Here is a 23617-nt window from a genome sequence, read left to right as displayed (position 1 = left end):
AAAAACCTAGACCATCCCATTTTGCTAAATGAAAATGGGACAGTCTTTTTTCACCTTTTATAATGTCTGTATACCAAAATTTACTCTATATACAGTATGTAAATGAACAAATGCTGATGGTGAGCATGTATACAAAGGTGACTGGAAGGAAAAAGAAGAGAAATATTCAGTGGATTGATATTTTTAAAAGTTCCATTGGACTCGATAGTAAATGGTGATGACTATTTATTTTTCTGTTATACTGAGAGTTAAAGCTTGTTTATCATATTAGTTAAAAAGCCAGAGAACTTATATATAATAAAAGGGTAAACCTCCAGAAATAAGGTAAAAAAATTAGTCTTTATATTAAATTACTCATCTTGGAATGGTTAAAAGTGTGAACCCTGGAGCTACAGACACAGTTCTGGGCTGGAATCACAAGTTCAATCCTTAGTGCTTCCCTCTGGCAAGTTTTTCAGCCTCCCTAAGATCCAGTTCCCTCATCTGCAAAATAAGGATTAAAGAACTACTCTTCTTCAGAGCTTTTTAAAGATTTTTTTTCTAATGTGGACTATTTAAGTTTTTTCTTGAATTTGTTACAATATTGGTTCTGTTTTATGCTTTGGTTTTGTGGCCACAAGGCTTGTGGAATCTTAGCTCCCAATCAGGGATCAAACCCGCAACCCCTGCATTGGAAGGCGAAGTCTTAACCACTGGACCACCAGGGAAGTCCCTTCTATAGATTTCTTTCTAATTTTTAATATTTTATTTATTTATTTATTCTTGGTTGTGCTGAGTCTCTGTTGCTGTAAGGGCGTTTTCTAGTTGTGGCAAGTGGACGCTACTCTCTAGGTGCAGTATGAGGGCTTCTCATTGCCATGGTTTCGCTTGTTGCAGAGCATGGACTCTAGGACACACAGGCTATGGTAGTTGTGGCACGTGGGCTCAGGAGTTGTGGTTCCGGGCTCCAGAGCACAGACTCAATAGTTGTAGCACACAGCTTTAGTTGCTCCACAGCATGTGGGATCTTCCCAACCCAGAGATCAAACCTGCATCTCCTGCATTGGCAGGTGGAGTCTTTACCACGGAGCCACCAGAGAAGCCTATAAATTTTACAGAGACTAAACTTCCATGCAAAGTGCCTAGCAGAGTGCTTGGCACATAAGAAATGATAGACATCAGTGATGGATAGAGATTTTATTTTTCTTGAGTTGCTTAGATCAGCTCTCCTTATCTATCCGATTTGGGAACCCAACATATGTGAAATAATATCTGTATCCTATATGCCTCCTCCAGAATTTATCATTGCCAGTGCCAGCAGCTCACACCACCTTTGGTGGGGTTGGTGGGGTGGAGGTGGTGGCATTCCCCCAGCCCCAAGCAATTTTTAGACTGAGCAAGCATCACTTCAATGAACTCAAATTTATACAAAAAATAAGGAAATGAGTTTAAAAACCTCCTAAAAATCTCACCATCCGGACTAAACATCTTTATCCTCCCAGGCTTCTCTCTGTGTACACACAGACGTATGCATACATGTTTTAAGATGTGGGATCACACTACACTGTTGTGTCACACCTGTTTTTGTACTCAAAAGTATCTTCCTAGTTCATTCAACAGAAACCTCCATGTTCAGTCTCAGTAGGGCTCTAACCTTAAACCACTAAATTCTGTGTACACACAAAGCGGTCGTAAAAAGCAGTCGACAAAAGAAAACATTAACATCTGCCTTTGAATAATGACACAGATCAAAAACTGGGAGGTTAAAGTGGACTTGAAAAACAAGTAAAAGTCAGAGGCATTTGGTTCTTTTTTATGAAAAAACTGGAGAGAATGAAGCTTTGGGCCCTGGATGATCTGTGTGGCACACACCCCAATTCCTAAATGGTAATTACTTGTGGAATGCGAAACTTGTGGAACTGAACTTGCAATAAAATGAGAACTCGCCTGTAAACCTCAGTCCATTTTCAGGGTTTCAAAATCCTATTTTATCTAGATCACAGCTCTTTCAGTCTTGGCATCAAAAAGTTATTTCTGAGTGCTAAACAAATATGAAAACTGTGGATCTGGACTCAGTCGTGCTTCCTACTGCCAGGCTGGGGGGTTCACTCCAGAGGCCACACATGTGTGAGTTCTTATTCCCTGATACCACCATGTCCCTGAATACACCAGTGGTCTGCAGACTTAAATAATCGAGGCCTCACCTCGGGGGACAATCAAGGGACCCTTATCTGAACTCTGACCTCATCACTTCCGGGGTTCACTTCCACCCTGCCAGAAGTAATAAGCACGGATGAAAAGATGTTAATGTACCAATATTATTTTTATTCATTTTTCTTATTTCAGCTACTGCTTAGAAAGTGAAGAGGGTTTTTGCTACTCCATTCCTAGATAATGAAAATAAACTTATAGTGAAAGAATCTGTATTATATAATCTCTGCTGTATTACCTATAATCTCTGCTAGCTGAAAGAGATCATACTCACAATTTTAAAACTTGAGTGGAGTTTATAAAACTGGATTTATTCTGAAAATGACCTAAAATGGCCTTATATGACCTGCACATCTTGGTTAAGTCTTGGTTGGGAGTGGCAGAAGAGAGAGGGGTGAAGATTAGGTTGTAGGAAGCGGAGAATGCAGAGCCAGGGAAAGCCCTATGGGATCAAGGGGTGAGAGCCCAGCAAATACAGAATCCAGGCACCACCAGACTAGCAAAGAAGTAGGCAAGATGGCCAGCTTGGCAAGAGCAAGGCCCCCAGACAGGCTCAAGGAGTAGTTCCAGGTGAGTCACCAAGGACTGGGCTCCAGAAGGCAAGCTTATGGGAAGTGGGCCTGAGTCTTCTGACCAAGTAAAATCCTGTTTATCAGACCTGGAGCCCAAAGTAATGGCCTGACATGCCACTCACAGCTAATAGACCCCACATGCTGAGTCACCTAGCCCCCTTTCCTGCAGAGCGGAGGCAGTTGAGGGTGGGGAGGGCTCACTTGGCCCAACTTAGGAGAGAAACACAGTTAAGGGGTAAAGAAGCCTAGCAGGCTGTCCACACCGTCCTTCCCCACTCCCACTTCTTTTCCCTCTGGGGCAGGTTATGGACCAAAGAAAATATGTTTTCACCACAAGAAAGGTTACAATGGTGAGTCATCATTATTAATTAATAGCCTTTATGCAAGAAGCCATGCCACTCTCTCTAGGCTATTGGCAGTAAAAACAAAATAGAAAGTGTCCAGGGAACCGACTTTCTTGATATTCATGGTTTTAGAGCAATGGATCTCAAATTTTGTCCCCAGACGTGCAGTATTCACCATCGCTCAGGAGCTAGTTAAAGATGCAAATTCTCACGTCCCACCCTCAACCTACTGCATCAGACACTTAGGGGTCTGGGCCTGGCAATCCGTGTTTTAACAAGCCTCCAGGAAATCCTGATGCAAGCTAAAGTTTGAGAATCCTGGCCGAGTGGAAAGAACCTAGGATGGGAGCCAGGAGACCTAATTCAGATTCCAGCTCTGGATCCCGTGGTCCAGTTCAGTGAAAATTAATGAATAGTCAGGATGCGCCTCTCTGTGCATCGAGGCTAAACGCAAGGATGTGAGGATACTGAGATGAGCTAGATGCAGTCCTTTTTCTCAAATGGTGTCTAATCCTCTACATTCCTTTGTTTCTCCAGGGTAGGAACTGCCTTGTCGTTGTTCTTGTTTTGTTTCATATCTGTATTTCTAGTGCCTGCAGCATCACAGGCATTCAGTATATATGCAGTGGACCAAGTGATAAGCCATTCACCACTGTGATAAACATCACTGTACCATTCATCAACAACCTTAATGCTATTCCAGTCTAATTAACATTAGCTACCGTTTATTTAACGCTTATCACATGCTAGGTGCTGAGGGCTTGTCGTATATCAACTTGTTCAATCCTTTTAGATGCCCTTACTGTGGGTCATATTTTTAACCCACTTTGCACATCAAAAAAATTGAGGCTTGACATATCAAGTTATCTGTTCAATGTCATATGCTGATAGCAGTAAAACTCAAGATGAACCCAGAAATACCTTATTCCAAAGCTCGTGGTCTTAAACATGGTAGAGTTCTTCTTCAGATCCCATAAATTCAAAGACCAGTTTTATGGTGCATTTCCCTCCTCTAAGGTGAGTGCTTGATTATTTTCTCACTATGTACTTACAACTGCACTTTGGTGACATCACCTTAAGTGGTCAAAGAGAATCTATATTTTTCTCCTTTTTCGGTAGATTGATATTTGGTTTTCATTGAGGTTAAGAAAGTAGATAGTTGTGGGGAACTACACGTCACTGGATAGTCCTGACCCTTAGACATCATACCAATATTGCTTCTAAGAGCAGACGTGGTTGTGCCAGCCAGGCCAGGCCAGCCTTGAAAGGACACTGGCGGAGAAGGCTGGTTCCAGGGGACTGAACCCTGAGCGGAGTAGCCCGGGAAAGGCAGGCCATGGAGGATGGGGCAGACATGAGTCTGGTCCAAGGCCTAAAGGCACGAGGGGGCTGGGTTGTGGACACCACATCATGGGCCAGCAAGAATACAGAGGCAAAGGAGGCAGCAACCAGGAGAAGCAGCCAGAAGTCTGAACTCGGTCCTGAGGTTCCCCTGCCTGGGATAGCTACAGCTACTGACGAAATAAACATTGCCACCTGCTCCCTCAGGGGACACTCAAGGGACCTTTATCTGGAACCCTGGCCTCATCAATTCTGGGATTCATTTCTATCCTGCTAGAAGTAAGAAACATGGGTGAAAAGATGTTAACATACCAACATTATTTTTACCCATTTTTATATTCTTTGCATGCTTCCTTTTTCTACTCATTGTTAATCAAAGATGAACTTGACGCCCATACCTACTATCGCACAATTCTGGGCCAGGAGGGATGTGGTTGGGGTTGTTGGAGGCTGTAGGTACTGAGAGAAGGAAAAGGTGATTTATAGCATAAGCAAAGATCTTACCTTACTAGGAGGTGGTCCATGGTCATCCAAGTAAGTGGAATTTCCTAGAAAAAAAAAAAGAACAAAAAGTTGATGACTTAGTAGTTTTCAATCCCAAATGAATTGAGTGCAAAGTCATGGAAAATAAGTACTTTAGTTACATTTCTATTCAGACAACAGTACCAAAGGAAAATGGGTAATTAATCTCCAATTTGGTGAGATTTTGCTGATACTACCAGGCTTGGTTAATAGCTTCAGCAGCTACAAACATTCTACCAACCATGGTGTGTATGTACACAGACATGGACCATTATTCCCCACCCAATATCTGCTAGGTTTACTTTAGACCAGTGGTTCTCCAGCTTCAACACGCATCAGAATTACCTGCAGAGGCTGCTAACACTGAGACTGCCCGACCCCACCCTCAGAGCTCTGATTCAGTGCCTATGCTAACTCGCTTTAGTCGTGTCCAACTCTTTGTGATCCTATGGATTGTAGCCTGCCAGGCTCCTCTGTCCACGGGATTTCTCCAGGAGCGGGTTGCCATGCCCTCCTCCAGGCAATCTTCCCAACCGAGGGATCAAACCCACATCTCTCTTGTCTCCTGCATTAGCAGGTGGGTTCTTTACCACTAGCGCTGCAGTAGCTCTGAGAATCTACATTTCTACCAAGCTCCCAAGTGATGCTGCGGGTCCGGAAACCACACTTGGAGAACCACTGCATTGTTTCTCTACTTTGTCTTGATTATCAATTTCCCTTCATCTTTTCAGTCTAGCTTGCTTCTGAAGCTTGATTTGTCTTCACTAATAGTCACTTAGTGGTATGTGTGTGTTTTCAGAGTGTGTGGTTATTGTTTCCTGAGAGATAAAGACTCAGGGGGGTTCTGATAAGAACTAAAGCTTAATGAGTTCCTTCTGGGTAGCAGGTACTCCACTAAGTGTTTTATAGGTACTCATTCACTTCATTCAAATATCACAGGAGGGTTAGAATGATCCCCATTTATTGAGAAGAGAACAGAGGCCTGGAGAAATCCAATAACTTGCTCACAGTCCCACAGCTGTTAAGCTGCAGAGAGGAAGGGAGACTGGTTTTTCCAGAAGGTGCTCGGCATCTGCTCATCTGAAAAGCCCACCTGGAGTGTTGCTGTCCCCTGCTTTTGCACAGCCTGGGCACCACCAGTGTTACCAGCTGGCACCTTGCTTGATTGTGTAGGGAGCTGGTGATGTGGTGAGTTTAGAAGCAAAGTGAAGTTGACCAGACTTTCTAACAGAGCAAAACATAGGAAACATTCAAAATTCCAGAAGACTTAAAGACGACAGTAGATTACGGAATAAGGTCAATAAAAGGTGCTTTTTTTCAGGAGATGGCAAAAGGAACTTAAAAAGTAGGAATAATAAGGGGAAGCAGAGTTTAAGCTAGGGACAGTTCAAGTGGGGAAATTTATCTAAACGTAATAAATAAGTGGTGTTTGGCTTATAGATTTTCCGCCCCCTTTCTGAGGCATTATCCAACTCCTGTTTCTTCTCAGTCTTCTGATTTACCATCTATGTGATGTGTACAATGACTGTAATCTAACTGGCTGTTTGTATAGGGCAGAAGGACAGTGGGGTCAAATTTTCATGTATATGATACTCACACACAAACACCTGGAATGCTTGTGACTGGGTTACTTTCAGGAAACTTTGAAATGTGAACAGGATTCATAATTTGCTAGATCTTAATTATTGTGCAACACTCCATGGGGAACATACTTGAATAGGAAGTTGATCTATATATACACACCTGACTTAGGAAAGAAGACGTGCAGAAAAGAATACAGAAAAATGGTTGCCTCAGTCTAGCAACATACTCAGAGGGACTCCACCATAAGTGGTCAGGACAGTCACAGAGGGTCTTGCCTGCTCATCATGTAAACGTGTTTTCCCCAGGGGGAATGTGAGGAATCCCAACACGTTCCAGCATCTTCTCCAGGTGTTCATCCCAGGAATCAAAGGGAGCCCAACTGCCAAACGCTTCTAAAATATGGAAAGTCTCCATAAAAACCAAAGTGCCCAGGAACGCCTGAAATGAATGATCTCAATGCCTGACTGCTACCTTGGATTCCAGACATGCATATCCACAGACTCTTTTTTTATTTTATTTATTTTTTCTTTTTTTTCCAGTTTTTATTATTTTTTTTATTTATTTTTATTAGTTGGAGGCTAATTATTTTACAATATTGTAGTGGTTTTTGCCATACATTCTCCACCGACTCTTTAGCACCTCAGCCTGGATGTCTATAGGCATTTCACACCTCACCGTCCAAACAAAACTTTTTACTAATTAATTAAGTTAATTAATCATTTGTTTATTTGGCTGGGTCAGGTCTCAGTTGTGGTTCGCAGACTCCCTTGCATCGTGTGGGATCTTTTGTTGCGGGGCACAGGCTCTCTAGCAGCGGCACAGGGGCTCAGTAGTTGCAGCGCTTGGGCTTAGACACTCGCCTGCATGTGAGAACCCTGATCAGGGTTCAAACCCAAGTCCCTGCATTGCAAGGTGGATTCTTAACCACTGAATCACCAGGCAAGTCCCAACAGAACTCTTTACTTGCTTCTATTATGTCCCCCAAATCGCTATTTCTCCTGTCTTCTATACCTGGCTACACAACACATTCCTTCCAAAACAGGCTTCAAAGCCTTTGTCAGCTTTGATCCATCTCTTTCCCTTCTCCCATCCATACCAACCCATTTTCAAGCCCTGTTGGCTCCGCTTTCAAAATGTTATTAAAGTCAGACCACTTCTCACCAACCCCTCTGGGCCACCAGAGAGGGACGGGCCTTCTCTTCACTGAATGTCAATTTTCTCCCCTACCACTCAGCAACCAGAGGGATCTTCTAACCTTATTAATCTGGCCATGTTAGCCCTCTGCTTAAAATCTATTTCTCTAAGAACAAAATAATCAATTCCGTACTATGGTCTCTAACCCTACATGACTCAGGCCCTGTCTCCTGCCACACTTGCCACCAGCACAAAGCCTTTTCCCTGCTCCAGGATGCAGGAATCTGTTGACAGCTAGGGACCTTTTGAACTGTCTCCTTCCTCTACCAGAAAAAGCTCTTGTCCACCCCCTTTGCTCAGGCTCAGGTCAAATGTCCCTGTTTTGTCAGCTCATCTTTTTTCCCTCTCTCTCTTCCTCCATCCTTCCCTCCCTCCCTCCCTCATCATAAGACATCACTTCTTCTGCATAAAGAAAGGACCAAGGCTGACCAGGGCTGGCACTGATCCATGGACCTCATTGTTCCCACTGCCAGCGGCCCCCCGAGCTTCCATCTACACCTACGTTCCTGTGCTTTATTAGAACACAGAGGTTCCAAGGGCCATGTACTTGTAACAGAGGTATGGAAAAGGAAATGAAAAGCTACATGAATAAAAAATATCTCTTTAGCTGGAGACAGCAAGTTTTTATCCTCCTAGGGTATAAGTATTATTATTTTTTTGTGTTTAAGGTAGAGCTTTTCATCCTAGGATCTTATGCTTTCAGAGTGCAAAATAAACAAGATTGTCAGAATTTTCAAACCTGAAGTTGGTAACTTGTAGGCTGTGGAGATCAAAGGATGAGTGCTATTACCAAAACGCGCTTCCCTAAACAGGCTCCCTGGCATCAAAGAGGCTTCTTGCTGCTCTGTCTTAGAGAGGGTTCTATGGAGGGTGTCAAGTGGTGGAAGAGGTAGGGCAGACGCCAGCCCTGGGGCCTCTGAGCTTAGAGCTCACAACACAAATAGAAAAGAAATGGTGAGGAAGGCAGATGAGGGTCTGGGGCCAGGACAGAGGACAAATGCTTACCTGTCACCCACCTCCACTGCCCTGTAAACGCCCACTGTCAATATCCCAGTCTCCAATCCAAGTAATCTTTGGAGTCCTGTAGGGGTGTATCATTTCATTTCTTTCCAGAACTTAACCCACACTTTCAGAGCTCTGATTTCAGCCTCCTTTTTGGGTTTCAAGGCCTTCCTTTGGGGATCAAAGATTACAGTATGTGGTCAAGTTAGGGAAAGAAAGAAAGGTATATACCCCACATGTTTCCACTCCTACCATCAGTCAAACTTTCAGAAGGACCTATCTCCTAACTGCCAAGAAGTCACATGCTCGGGCTGGCATATGGATAAACTTCTTACAGAAAGTCAAGATTGTGGAGTCTGCTCAGGTCGGTGGAGGAAGCAGGTGGCTACTGAGAAGAAGCAACACTTCAGCCCTCTGAACTCTATTTGCTGGTCTAGGTCCATAAAAATGGCTGAGTGCTGAAGAATTGATGCTTTTGAACTGTGGTGTTGGAGAAGACTCTTGAGAATCCCTTGGATAGTAAGGAGGTCAAACCAGTCAATCCTAAAGGAAGTCAACCCTGAATATTCGTTGGAAGGACTGATGTTGAAGCTGAAACTCCAATACTCTGGCTGCTTGATGTGAAGAGCCGACTCGTTGGAAAAGACCCTGTTGCTGGGAAAGACTAAAGGTAAAAGGAGAAGGAGGTGGCAGAGGATGAGATGGTTAGATAGCATCGCTGACCCAATGGACATGAATTTGAGCAAATTCAGGAGATATTCAGTGAAGGACAGGGAAGCCTGGCATGCTGCAGTCCATGGGGTCGCAAAGAGTCGGACGCGACTTAGCAACTGAACAACAACAATCTTGATGTTGGTAGTGGGTTTGTGGCTCTTAAAACTGATTGAGCTATATATCAAAACCACTGACAACAAACTACTGGTGGTTTCACGGTTTTAGAAATGCCCTCACTAGAACAAGTGATCTCAGACTTTTGGACCAGTCAAGTGAGAACACATTCTACACCTCACCCCGAGTACCTAGCTTTTCCTGGTGGAGACGTCCCAGCAAGATTGTTGATATTGTTAATATAAATGAAAGACCATGTGTGTTATGTGCAAAGGTGTTAACTCCAAATACCAAGGAGTTACTGATTGTGCACTTACTAGAACAATGCTATGAAAAACCAGATAGAGTGCACCTAGATGAGCAGGTTAAGTCACACTTTCATAATAGAGAATATCTCCAAAAAGTGCCATTCCACTCTGAATAAACTGCTTTACCTCCTCAAAGTTTTCCATATACGCATCTATAGAAACAAAACAAGCTTACAGTTCACTGTAAGGAGTACATGAGGGTAGTCTCATTCTATGAAAATGCCTAGAACAAAACTTGTACATACTAAGCACCTAGTAAGCTGCAGCAATACAAGCTGTACTGAGTACCAGCACCAGTGCAAGACACCTCGCTGCCTCTCCATCCTCCCACTTAGTAGTCTTCAACCCCCAGCGCACATTCCACTGCAATAATTTTTAAGGAATATTGATGCCAGGCACCATCCTCAACTATTCCAATTTAATTATTTGGGGACAAGTCATTTGGCAATTGGTATTTTCAAGTTCTCCAGATAATTCTAATATCTGGGCTAGGATTGAGAATCACTGAGCTACAAAACAGAGATGAGAGTTCCTCATTCAGGCTGAATCTCATTTTCAGAAATAAAAGATCGATGATCTTATTCAGGGAGATCTTAATCATGAGTCCCCTCTATCATTTCTGGGGAGAGATTCTACAACATGCACGCATGCTCAGTCGCTCAGTTGTGTCCGACTCTTTGCGACCCCATGGACTGTAGCCCACCAGGCTTCACTATCCATGGAATTCTCCCAGTAAGAACAGTGGAGTGGCTTGGCATTTCCTTCTTCAGGGGATCTTTCTGACCCAGGGATTGAACCTGAGTCTCCTGCATTGGCAGGTGGATTCTTTACCACTGAACCACCTGGGAAGCCCCACACAACATGAATTTCATGCCAAAGGAGAACCCAGAGGGAAGGCAGATGATCACAGGAGGGCTGACCAGGGAGTTCCAGTTAGCACCAGCTCCAAGGGGCCAGGTGGGCTCATGGGCTGCCTGGAAGTCGGCTGGCACATGGCACCTCTGGGCACAGAGATTACCCTTTAAACCACATGGGTTGCCCCCAGACCTTTCTGGGACTCCACAAATCTTCTGAAGAATAATCTTCTGAGCTTATACTTTCAGAACATATTTGTTCCTGCACAGATATGTTCCTATTCACCTGTATCATTCTGCTGACCCTCCTATTTCACAGTAGAAAGGGAGATAAAGGCATAATCCTCCTTCTGCCCAGAGCAACCCCAGACTGCACTTGACTTAAACCAACAGGGGCCGTTCCATCAGTCCTAGAGATACTGATGCTTGATCCGTACACAGGCTTTAAGGGCCCACAAAGATCTGGAAGGAAAATGCCTCTGGAAAATCTGAAGCAAAGACACTCATCCCATTGAGGCTACCTGTCTTTCCAGGCTGGGGTCCTGGAGTTGGAGCGGAGGTGAGGGGACCTGGCTGACACAGAAGAGCTCCCTGCCACATCCACGTGAACCCAAAAGAGACCAACACAGCCAGACAGAGAAACTGCCAGAAGCACCAACACTGAAGGACTATTGAACAGAATTGTCACTGTGCCCTCTGCTTTAAATAGCAACAGTCGCTCCTATGTAAGAGGGAGAATGGAAAGGAGCCCCAGGGGAATTGTTTAATACATTCAGGAAGACACTGCTCATAGAAGCGACTGTCACTGGTAACAGGAACGGAAGCCCAGGGATGGCCGAGGAAGTCCTGCAGGCGCCAGAACAAAGAGACCTGGGTTCAAATGGCAAGTCTTACCCCTTACTGACAGAGTTACCTTGGAAATAACACTCAATTCCCCTGAGGATTAATGTCCCTATTTGCAACTAAGGACAGAATAGCACCTAAGTAATAGGGTTTTTATGATAGAGAAACAAGATGTGTATAAAGCATTAAGCATAGCACCTGCCTGGCACATAGTAAGTGCTCAGTGAATGGAAGCCACTTCCTTATCTTATATCAACCAATTGTATCATTCATATTCAAGCTTATAATATTACTTATTATTGACAAAAGCAAAAAGAATCCTCGGCCAAGGGAGTAGTTTATTCCTATCAAGAACGAACATTATTATAAAACGTGTGCTCAGTTGTGTCTGGCTCTTTTGACTCCAACTATAGCCCGCCAGGCTCCTCTTGTCCATAGAATTTTTCAGGCAAGAATACTGGAGCGGGTTGCCGTTTTCCTCCTCCAGGTGATCTTCCCAACCCAGGGATCGAACCTGTGTCTCTTGCACCTCCCAAATTGGCAAGCAGCTTTTTTCCCACTAGTTACTATTTGATATTTCCTATTCCTTTTCAACACTGGCTTGATATGTTCTCTGAAATATACAAAAATTCATTCCCAACTGTTTGAAGTACCTTTAGTAATGTGCAAATGAACTTAGAGAACCTTCAGGGGATGTAATTTATTCTTGACTCTAAGTCTTGCATTAGCAGATCTATTTTTGTCTGAATTGGTCCCTGCAGAATAAAACTGTTTAAATTCTAATTCCTCTTATAGAAACCATAACATGCATTCATGTCAATGTCAAAAAAAAAAGCCGCCTCTACATGGTGTCAATTTTGTTCAAACACCAGCAATTCTTTTCAGAGTCTTTCTTCCAGGGACCCTTTTAAAATCATTATCCTAAGCAATTGAAATCCTTTCTTTTTTTATTTAAACATGGGCATTTCACACAGGATTTTGGTTACCTACAGCACAATCACATGGCTTCATCTCCCCCCTAGAGTCTGGGCCTCTGATAAGATACAGTAATGAAAGAGTCGGGGTGGAAGGCAGTGCTGCAGCCCCAGCTCATTCCTTGCCAAAAACTTATGCTAATGCCACACTTTCCACCGTTAACCATGGGTTACATTTCCCTAAGAGGCAGCTGTCAGCACGCACCAGCCATGCTTAACAATGAGGAGTTTGTGTGCTCGGTAATAGTCTCCAATAGCTCCATTTCTTATAATTAACACAGTCCCAAAGACCCTGTAATGGAGGAGCGTTGCTTGCACAACTTTATTTAAGCTCTAATAAAATTATTTTCCACTAAATTAAAACAAATGGCTTTATGAACTAAAAATACTTAAATACATTTACAAAAATATTAAATACCTTTAAAAAAATCCTGAATGTTCACCCCAACCAGTTAAGCAAAAAAAAAAAAAAAAAACCCTACAAATACCTTAAGCTTAAATGATAAAAATGAGCATTCCAGACCCTGAAAAAAAATACAAATTGTTATCAGTTATGATTTAGAAAGTGGCTTTCATTTCTAATTAATTTTAAAAGCAAATGAATGCTTTTCTCTGTGTATTTCAGGCTCAAAATCACTGCCTTGTTTTTTAATACATCAAGTCTACTGCCTTGTTTATCCCCCCATTAAATCTTAATATACATTATAGGATGTCAAAGGTACCTTTGTAGAAGGAAATTACTTTTGGAATCAAATGATCAGTGTAGTATTGTGATGATAACTACCTAAATATAAATATGAATTATTGCTGAATTAGCTCAGGGATTCATCATAATTGTATTATGCAGGCAGTAATAAAGTATAAAAGAGAGATGGAATCATTTAGGTTTCTGTTTCATTCCATTAGATTTTCCTCCCAAAGTAATGACTACAGTCAGCTGCTCCCACCTCTGTGACTATAACACACCCACTGGGAAAGCAGCCCAGCCCTGCACACTCCAAGGTTCTAATGAGAGTCAGATAATCTTCTTCCAGGACCTAGCCACCATGAGGATGGACACTTTCCATCATTCACTTACTGCATAAAGAGCCCCTAAAGAATGTAGTGGAAGATGAGCAGGACAAAGACAACTACCCTGGGAGAAACAGAACAAGGCCAAAACAATCTGTACCTTTCATATCATCATTGATGGTTCACATCAATGCTGACCTGGGGTCTGTGCTAAACACTCAAAAGACCTCATCCCACTTTGTTCCTATGACAACCTCTGAGGCAAGAACTACTGTCATCCCCATTTTACAGCAGAGAACGCAGATGGAGGAGGTGAAGTGACCTGCATCACCTCGAACAGCTCATCAGCAGGAGGTCCTGGATCTGAGTCCAGCTGTCTGATTCTGAAGCTCTTTTGCTCACCACACCCTCCCTACCTGGCTCAGAGATTCCAGTCTGGGAGACACAGGTACTGTGAAATACTGGCCTGTTAGCTCTCAGGGGATCTCAGGCTGATCAGTCTTGGGCTTCTCAGGGATGGCGTGGACTGGAGATGACGGAGTTGCTCATGTTTCTGAGCAACATGCACCAGGACACTCACAGATTCATCCATCAAACATTTATCAAGTGCTTGCTTCATGCCAGGCACTATGCATAGTGGTGCAGGCCTGAGTAAAAAGATATGAACCCTGCCTGTCTTAGTTCAGGCCTGCTATAGTAAATTACTACAGACTGGATGGCTTAAACAACAAACATTTATCTCTGACAGTTCTGGAGGCTAGAAGTTTAAGATCAGGGTCCATCGTGGTCTAGGGTTCCTCCTGACTTGCAGATGGCTGTGTTTCCTGCTGTGGCCTCACGTGGTGGAGAGACAGGGTTCTGGTCTTTTCCTCTTCAAATTAGGGCACTACTCCCATCATGGGGGCCCCATCTTCATGACCTCATCTAAACCTGATTACCACATGAAATCCCCATCTCCAAATGCCATCAAATTAGGCACAGGGCTTCAATTCGTATACAATATGTATAGGAGTATATAAATGTATAGGGTTTCAATATGTATAGGAGGATATAAACAATCCATGGCACTGGCTCTCTGAAGTCTGCAATAAAAATGAATGACAGACATTAAACAAATGATTACAAAAGAAATCTTCAGTTGTTTGTGATGACTCTTGTAAGGAGTGAAGTACAGGGCAGAATGAGAAGGAATAACAGAGTTTCCTTAACTCAAGGAAGAGGAGTGCAGTCAAAGAGGGCGATGAGTCCAAGTTAAGGATATTCTATGACCTTGAAATAAAGATCAGAAAGATAAAGTCTCATTTAAGAAGCAAAAGGAACTTTGTGCAAAGATTCCAAGGGCTTTGGGGCACACCTGAAAAGACCTGCTTTTTCAGCAGCTCCCACCTCCATCAACCCTGAGAGATCAGCAGGACAGTGAGGGTCCCTTTCCACAGAGAAGACCTGAGCCCAAGGTCATGTGTGTAGAGGTGGCAGAGCTGGACTTGAACTTGGGTTCAAGCTTGAAGGAATTCCAGTCCATACTACCTTAGGGCTCCATGCAGTGGGACAGTGGACAGATGGAAGAGTTTTCTGCAACTGCTGTGTGTGCAAAAATAACACCGCTGTGAGCCTGGAGGAAGGTGGAACCCAGAATCGAGATGGAAGAATTCTGTGAAGATGAGGTAGGGAACCACCATGGGAAAGTCATCAGTGGGCCTTGGTGATGTCCTACAGATAACTTTTGCTGAGTGATGAACCACTACTTTGTTAGAGGTTGGTATCAACACATACATATTTTAAATGGATAAAAAAAATTCATTGCTAGTTCTGTCTTCTGCTTGATGGGCTCCTGGGCCATAGCCTGAGGCCACTGGTAAATGAGCATCTGTGTCCTCTATATTCTAAATGAAACAGTCATATGTTTGACAGAGAATTACTCGTCACTTGCCAATTCTTTTCATGCTGTAGGGAAAAGAGTATGAAAGAGCACTCGACAGGGTGTTTCAAATAAACTGCACCTCAATGATATGCACACAAATGAGAGAGTCGAAGAGTGCTCGTAAATGCTGATGCTGATTTAGAAAGCATGTGGATGAAATGGTTTTCATGGGGACGTCGGTCTTACACAGATGCTGTAGTGCAGACTGAACTATCCCATCTGGGATTATACTTTCATATCAACTTTCGAGTAACACAAGGAAGAGATCATAGTTTCCTGTTTATTAGGTCTTCAAATGTAAAAGAGGATTTTTAATAGAGCAGCAGGAACCACTGAAGTCATTCAGAGCAGTAATCCTCACAAAATTACCTAGCAATCAAACGCATGGGCCTGGCGGTCTCTATTTAAATAGGGTGAGTTTCAATAAATTCAGCATCGCTCCCTTTTCTATCATCTCTCTAGTTCTATTTTGTATCAGATTTAATAGGATTTAGACAAGATTTTGTGGTTCATGGGACCATAATGTTGGAAGATAAAAAAGGATTCGCATACCTCTATATGTTACTCTGTAGGCCCAGATAAACACCCCTCCCCACAAAAACAAATAAGTGCCTAAAAATCAGATATTCTTTGCCAAAGATGAGCCAAAGTACAAAATACAGGAGAAAGAATGTGGGTTTTTGAAGCACATCAATCCAAGGTGGCAATCTACTTCCTGAATGTGACCTTGAACTAGGACTTGAAGTTTCTGGGTTTTACTTTCCCCACAGGAAAAGCAGAAAGAATAAACCTCATCTCATAGGACTAGGGGGATCAGAGTTACATGTATAAACTGCCTGGCATGCACACAACAAAGAGTAGCACCATGATTATATTTAAAACAGAGCCAATTTCAAGATGTGATGCATTAAACAAAACCGTTACGTATGCAGGTAATCACATACATAGACATCAGTCCAGCACTGAAATACACATCTCTCATTATGCACTGGGATGGCCTGTCGCTGTCTTCCTCCACAATTCCCAGGATTTATGATGGGAGGTTATACCTGGGCATGAACAAAATGTAATTTTTAAAACCCTGGCAGAATTTGGCTATTCGTATGCTTGTATTATTATTCTGAAAGATAGAGTGTTTTGGAGGTCATAAATACTCTCTAGCACATAGTAGATCGGTTTCTTTTCTAATAAAGTTAATCCTGTCTTTCAACAAAATGAGTTGGGGAAGAGTACTTTCTTATACCCAGAAAGAGGAGTCTTTCTTAAAAAGCCTGTTTGCCTTGAATTCATCATAAATCTGGAAATATGAATAGTCTTTCAAAATTACAGTGAGTCACTTGCTTTTCTGAACCACTGAAGGATTGAGTCTGAAGGTTGAGGCTGATGCAGAACTTGGGAGCAAAGACCAGCATGAGTTCTGCTGGATGAAAATTGGAGCTCATCTTTATAGCAAAACAAACACCTAGTTTCCTGGTTTTCATGCTCATGAATTCGAAATATACACAAGCCTTCTTAATATCAGTTTGCTTATTGGAGAACACTTCTTAATAAAAAAGTTTTCCCCAACAGCACAAAACATCAATCAAATGAATCCAAGCCCACCCAAAGTAATTTAATTGTCATGGTGCAAAGGGAGACTCAGCTGATCAAGACAGAACTTCTAGTCTAAGGGGTTGTCGGAAGTGGAATGGGGCCTCAGGGTAGCATCCTCCCAGAGGCAGGGCTGAAGCCCTGCTGGGCAAGATGCCTTTGCTGGGTGGAGGGAGATGCATGGTGACCTCTCAATCTCCTTCCAACTCTCAGATTCCCTGAAGATCACTTATGTGGATGCCTGCTCAGTCACAGTCGGGTCCAACTCTTTGTGACCCCATGGACTGTAGCCCGCCAGGCTCCTCTGTTCATGGGATTCTCTAGGCAAGAATACTTGAGTGGGTTGCCATGCCCTCCTCCAGGGTATCTTTTGGACCCAGGCATCAAATATGCATCTCTGATATCTCCAGCATTGGCTGGAGGATTCTTTACCACTGAACCCCCTCGTAAGCCCTTGAAGACCCCTCACACAATGAGCAAATGAAACTGCTCATGGTTCAAAAATCATTTTCTTTATCATGTAGATTTCAATCATTTGAGTAAGTGTGAATAATATTAAGAACAGATATATTGATGACATCAGGACGACATTTTAACATGGACACAACTCTTTCCAGAAAGCACAGAATTTGATACATGAAATGTTTTTTTTTTTTTAAATGCATGTATAACTTCAACCCTGCCTGAAAGAAAGGTAGGAATGGGGAAAGCTGTTTAATGCAAAATGTGTTTTTCTTTTCAGAGTCACTTTATGCCAAGCGAATGACATAAGCATCATGGATTTTTCTCTGTTGTGAATGCTAGGCACACATGTCCTGATTCAAGCCCACTGAAATGGTAGGAACTGGGCTATAAAAGGATGAGATAGTTTAGTTTCAAGACAAAAGATTGAAATTAGAGTTCTGTATAGGAGAATTAAGAGTTTCTCTGGTAGCTCAGCTGGTAAAGAATCCACCTGCAATGTAGGAGACCCTGGTTCAATTCCTGAGTTGAGAAGGTCCCCTGGAGAAGGGATAGGCTATGAACTCCAGTATTCTTGGGCTTCCCTGGTGGCTCAGATGGTAAAGAATCCGCCTGCAATGTAGAAGACCTGGGTTCAATCCCTCGTTGGAAGATCCCCTAGAGGAGGGCATGGCAACCCACTCCAGTATTCTTGCCTGGAGAATCCCATGGACAGAGAAGCCTGGCGGGCTACAGTCCATGGGGTTGCAAAGAGTCAGACACGACCGAGTGACTAAGCACAGCACACAGGAGAACTGAAGGGTTCCTGTTGGGATTTTGGAGCTAAGGTTTTACAAGTGAAGCCCTAGTCCAGGCAACAATAAGAACCAGGCTGTGGTTGGTCTAGAGGCCTTGAACACTTCAGACTCAGTGAGCAAAGCCATTACAAACCTAAAAAACAATTAATGCTCTGTGGGGGCCATAAAAAGATAAATCATAAGAAGGTATGTGAATGCTTTACACATAACTGAGAATAATTGAAGAAATCACTCAGCAATGGAGAAAATATATTTCTTGACAGTGCAAAGAGGCACCAGAGCAAAAATAACTTTGTGAGGATTATAAGAATAATAAGGTAGGGTTATAAATAACAGGAAAAATTGAATATGCTAATGAAAGCCTGACGATAAAGGTTAGAAATAGAGAGTTAGATGATACTAGCTTAATAGAAATATAAAGCATTGGAAAATGGATTTTTAGGTAGCAGAGAATTGATCCTTTCCTGAGGTACAGAAAGGTAGGGAAAGGTATGAATATTTATTACGTGTCAATCAAGGATTGTGCATCAGGAAAATCATTACATATAGCTCTGTCCTTCCATCTGCAGGTAGATACTGTTTTCTCATCTTGTAGATGAGGAAACAAACCCTCAGAGAGGTCAAAAAACCTTCCGGAGAGGGGGCAGTTAAACAACGTGGGGCCAGCGTGGAGCTAGACCCATCCACTTCTACAGCCCTCTGAAGACTTCTCTTTCCACTCAGACCCAGCACACACTCCTGGCTCTTCTGCCTGCATGGAGGTGGTGGCAGTAGTTTAGTCGCTAAATCCCGCCCTGCTCTTTGCGGCCCCGTGGACTGCAGCACCAGTCTTCCTGGTCCATCACCCACTCCCAGAGCTTGCTCCAACTCACATCCATGGAGTGGGTGGTGCCATCCAACCAGCTCATCCTTTGTCCTCCTACTCCCACCCCAATAGTGGAAATTGTTTTATCACCACTTATTATCCATCCAAATTTTAGCCACTCAAGCCCCACGTAACTTTTTTCATTGTCTATTTTTTTAAAATAGACTTCAGCTACACTCATTTGTCTCTTCTCTGAATTTTCATTACTGGGGTGGGGGTAGGGATACACACACACACACACACACCTTCTGCCTCCTAGGGATACACACACACACACACACACACACACACACACACACACACACACACACACACACACACACACACACACACACACCTTCTCCCTCCAGCAAGGAGAGAAGGGTCTTTACAAGGACTGGTGAGTAATCAAATTTGACTGCTGCATGTTTCACTTCACTTTGGCATGGAATCAGCTGGTCCCAAAACCAAGTGTTTTTTCTTTTTACATTTCCATACTAAAAATAAATAAAAAGTAAGTGACTTTCCCTAAAAAGCCAAGGAATTTTAAAACATAACCAACATTTCCCTGCTGTACCTCTAATCAGAGAATTAAACACCACACTGAAAATTCAATGCTTGATTCATATTGACGGGGAATCATTCCAAAGCTTTAAATACCATGACCCCATGCCCTTAAGGGCACTTAAAAGGCAATTTCACAAGTGGGTCCCTTTTGTTCCACTCCAGGGATCAATCACTTGTGTTAGAAAAATCACCTAAGTACCAGCAGAGAGCCCTGTATTTGCAGCCAAATTCCTTTAACAGCAATCATCCTTGTATGAGTCACACCACACAGAATCATTGAAGTACTTTATATGTGTACCACCTATACTTTATCAAGACATCCAAATGATGTTTGCAGTGGACGTCACATTAATTTTTAAAGGTTTGAAAGCCAATATAATATTCACAGTCATGACAACTTCTAGGCCTAAATACTGCAGAATGCAAAGTAGCATTTTTGATTTAGCTTACCTAGATTTCAAATCTTTTATGAATAAAACTACATACATAACACAAACCAAATTTATAAGTTTTTATTAACACTTAATGACGAAATACCATCAGCCTTTTGGAACCTCTTGGCTTTGCATGGAGAAGCACTGTGTGCTGAAGGAAAAGCAGGAGGAACTTGAGGGAAGACTCCTGATCTATTTCACTGTCCAGTAAACTGGGCTCTAGGGTATCCTGTTTTCTCAAGTGACAGTTCTTTCCTTCAGTATGACTACTGATCATAACATTTTTAGAAACAGATAAGGATAAGGCCTAATTCTTACATCAATACATAACACTCCCGTCCAATTCTTATAGTGTTTTTATGGTCTTAGAAATCAGAGAGTGAGTCTGTTTTACACAAGGATCCTTCCATAATTCTGCCACAAGTAAATAAACACTGCTCTTTGCAATCAAAATACACTCAGATTTTCCTGTCTTTATCTAGGTTCAGGATTCTTGTCTGCTGAGCATCCTTGTCCACTGACAGAAGAAACTAGCTGTGGTTTCTCAACCACTCGCCAGCCAGGCCTGGATCAGACAGAAAAAACAAACAAAAGTGGAGAAGGTTTGTGATGCTTCTTCCTCTTAAAACATCTGGGAGATTTTACAAGAGGTAAGGGCATCTTCAGAGAAGGCAATGGCAACCCACTCCAGTACTCTTGCCTGGAAAATCCCATGGGCGGAGGAGCCTCATGGCCTGCAGTTCATGGGGTTGCTATGAGTCGGATAAGACTGAGCGACTTCACTTTCCCTTTTCACTTTCATGCATTGGAGGAGGAAATGGCAACCCACTCCAGTATTCTTGCCTGGAGAATTCCAAGGACGGGGGAGCCTGGTGGGCTGCCGTCTATGGGGTCGCACAGAGTCAGACACGACTGAAGCAACTTAGCAGCAGCAGCAGCAGCAGCAAGGGCCTCTTCAAGTACACCTGGAATCTGGATCCTGGCTTCACTGTTAACAGCGTGTAAAATATCAGTCGGGTTCTTCAGTAGCTCAAACGGTAAAGAATATGCCTGCAATGCAGGAGACCCAGGTTCAATCCCTAGGTCAGGAAGATCCCCTGGAGAAGGGAATGGCAACCCACTCTAGTACTCTTGCCTGGAGAATCCCATGGATGGAGGAGCCTGGCAGGTGACAGTCCATGGGGTTTGCAAAGAGTTGGACACGACTGAGCAACTTTCATTTCATTTCATTTTCATAATATCAGTCAGGTTGCTTGACTTCACTGAGTCTCACTTGCCTCAGGTAAAACTGGGGTTAAGGTGAATATATATGAGCATCTAAAGTCATGATGTGAATATTCTGTGCTATAAGCTTTGGACTTCAGCACCTGCCCACAGCCCTCTAATTATGCTTATCAAGCTGTGATAATGGAGTGACCGACTGCAAGTTGAGAGGAAGGACTAGAGGTCTATGTTGGCAGACCTTAAAGTGGAAGTAATACTTGAGCTGTGCCTGAAACTGTGGACATGATTCAACTCAGGTGTGATGAAAGCAAGGGTATGTACCCCAGGGGAACAGCAGAAGGGATCATAAGGATGGGCAGGTCAGCTTGGCTCGTGTGTGTGCTGAGGGGACAATGAGAACACGGAGGGAGATAAAACTGTAAAAGAAAGATGAACATGATAATTCTTGCAGCTCTTCTTTGATCATTTTTACAATTTGTCATGGACATTGTAGGTGAAAATTTACACTTGAAGCCAAGTTCTGTTCACTGAATGTGTTCGCCACTTTCAAGATGCTCTTAACTGAGCTCCTCATAAAAATGATCCAGGATCTTTAAAAGACCTTTGTCAGTCGCTCAGTCATGTCTGACTCTTTGCGACCCCATGAATTGTAGATACCAGGCTCCTCTGTCCATGGAATCCTCCAGACAAGAATACTGGAGTGGGTTGCCATTCCCTTCCCAACCCAGGGACTAAACCCGGGTCTCCTGCAGTGCAGGCAGATTCTTCACCATCTGAGCCACCAGGGAAGACCCCAAAATGATCCAAGAACCCCCTAAACTTAACATGACATACCACTGCACCTCCATCCCCACCTTCAAATATAAAAAAGCTTATATATACACATACTTATGTATGCAGCACAAAGTTCTCATTGCCAGTGTTTCTCTAATAATCCAATTGTAAAAAAATTATTCATTATAAAATGTTATCTCTGGAGGTCAAGAAAGGAGGAAAAAGAGAAAGTCAGGGATCTGACCGCAATAACACAGTTTAGATCCCAGTCCTCAGTCAGTCTGGCATGAAGACCAACCTGACATGTAACTTAGCGCAAGTTTACACACGTCATTCCTTCAATCAGCTCCGGGGCAGCACTCCTGACCAAGTCAAGCAGCTTGTGCATAAACACTTGATTTACGCAGTATACTGGACCAGATCATCTCTGACATTATACAAGAGATTAACCAGGGAAGCCCACACCCCGACTCTCATCCCATCTCTTAAGGAGGTAGCTATCTGTGCCTTAGTCTCTGGTGTTTATATGATTAAAGGAAAAAAACAACTGTGAAGGACCTTTCTATAGATGGCACCCCTGCATGTACATCTCAGCTGTTATCTGCTTCCTATGAATAGCACTTAGTTTATACATAACTTGATTGCACAATGTTATGCTAAGGGGTCTGATTTTGGTTTTGTTTATTTTCTTAGCATGAATCACTTCTGTGAATGTTTACCATACTACCTTAAAGGATATTAATCAAACAATATTCGGGGGTATATTTTTTCCCTAAATACAAAGGAATTTTGGAGTTTTCTCCCTAAATACAAAAGAAGAAGTGTCTCATCTGTCAATTGATTTTTGTCAAGTCCAAGTGCTGCCCTGGCTGCTGCCAGTTCAAGCTCGCACAATTCACACCACACAACTTGGATTGCCCAACATCTGCTGTGTGCCTATGGATACTCCCCAGGAGCACACACCCCGCTCAGCTTTCCAGCGAATCTCACTGTCCCGACAACTCATCTTTTCTCCTGTAGTAATAGGCTCCCTAGTGAGCAAAACTGAGGTGGGAAAAAAAAATACCGATTCCTACCTACGTGCATGTGCACTAAAAGAGGAAACTGTCCTCTGCCAAAACTGTTTCCAGAAACACGTTCCTACCTGCCTCAGATTCCTCTTCCCTCTGGATGGAACTGCCAATTTCCCTTAGTTACCTGGCTCTCAGACTCCAGACACAGTCCCTGCATGTGAGCAGAGACACTCTCAGAAGGTGACACGTTCCTTCTCTCCTGCCTGTCCCCAGAGGCTTTCCCCAGGGAGCCTTCACAAGCAGTGGTACCTTTCTGGTTAGGATGGTGTTTTGCTGCTTTCTGGGCATGAATTTTTGAGTCTGGGACCCCAAGAGAATTGTTGGAGCAGTGAGAGAAGATGGGAATCAACTTCATGGTGTAGGC

The 23617-nt window shown here is 43.0% G+C and overlaps 1 protein-coding gene across 1 annotated transcript in view; it reads right to left on the bottom strand.

Moving 5' to 3' along the window:
* The window catches only part of UST (uronyl 2-sulfotransferase), a 301747-nt gene that overhangs the window by 173263 nt on the left and 104867 nt on the right, over nucleotides 1-23617 (bottom strand). Inside the window, exon 2 of the mRNA XM_043888418.1 lies at nucleotides 4952-4995. Within this exon, the coding sequence (XP_043744353.1) occupies nucleotides 4952-4995 (44 nt within the window). The remainder of the gene's footprint in view (nucleotides 1-4951; nucleotides 4996-23617) is intronic.

Source organism: Cervus elaphus, chromosome 26 (assembly GCF_910594005.1).
Source record: "Cervus elaphus chromosome 26, mCerEla1.1, whole genome shotgun sequence".
Lineage (NCBI taxonomy): Eukaryota > Metazoa > Chordata > Mammalia > Artiodactyla > Cervidae > Cervus > Cervus elaphus.
This window is presented reverse-complemented; position numbering and strand designations above follow the sequence as displayed.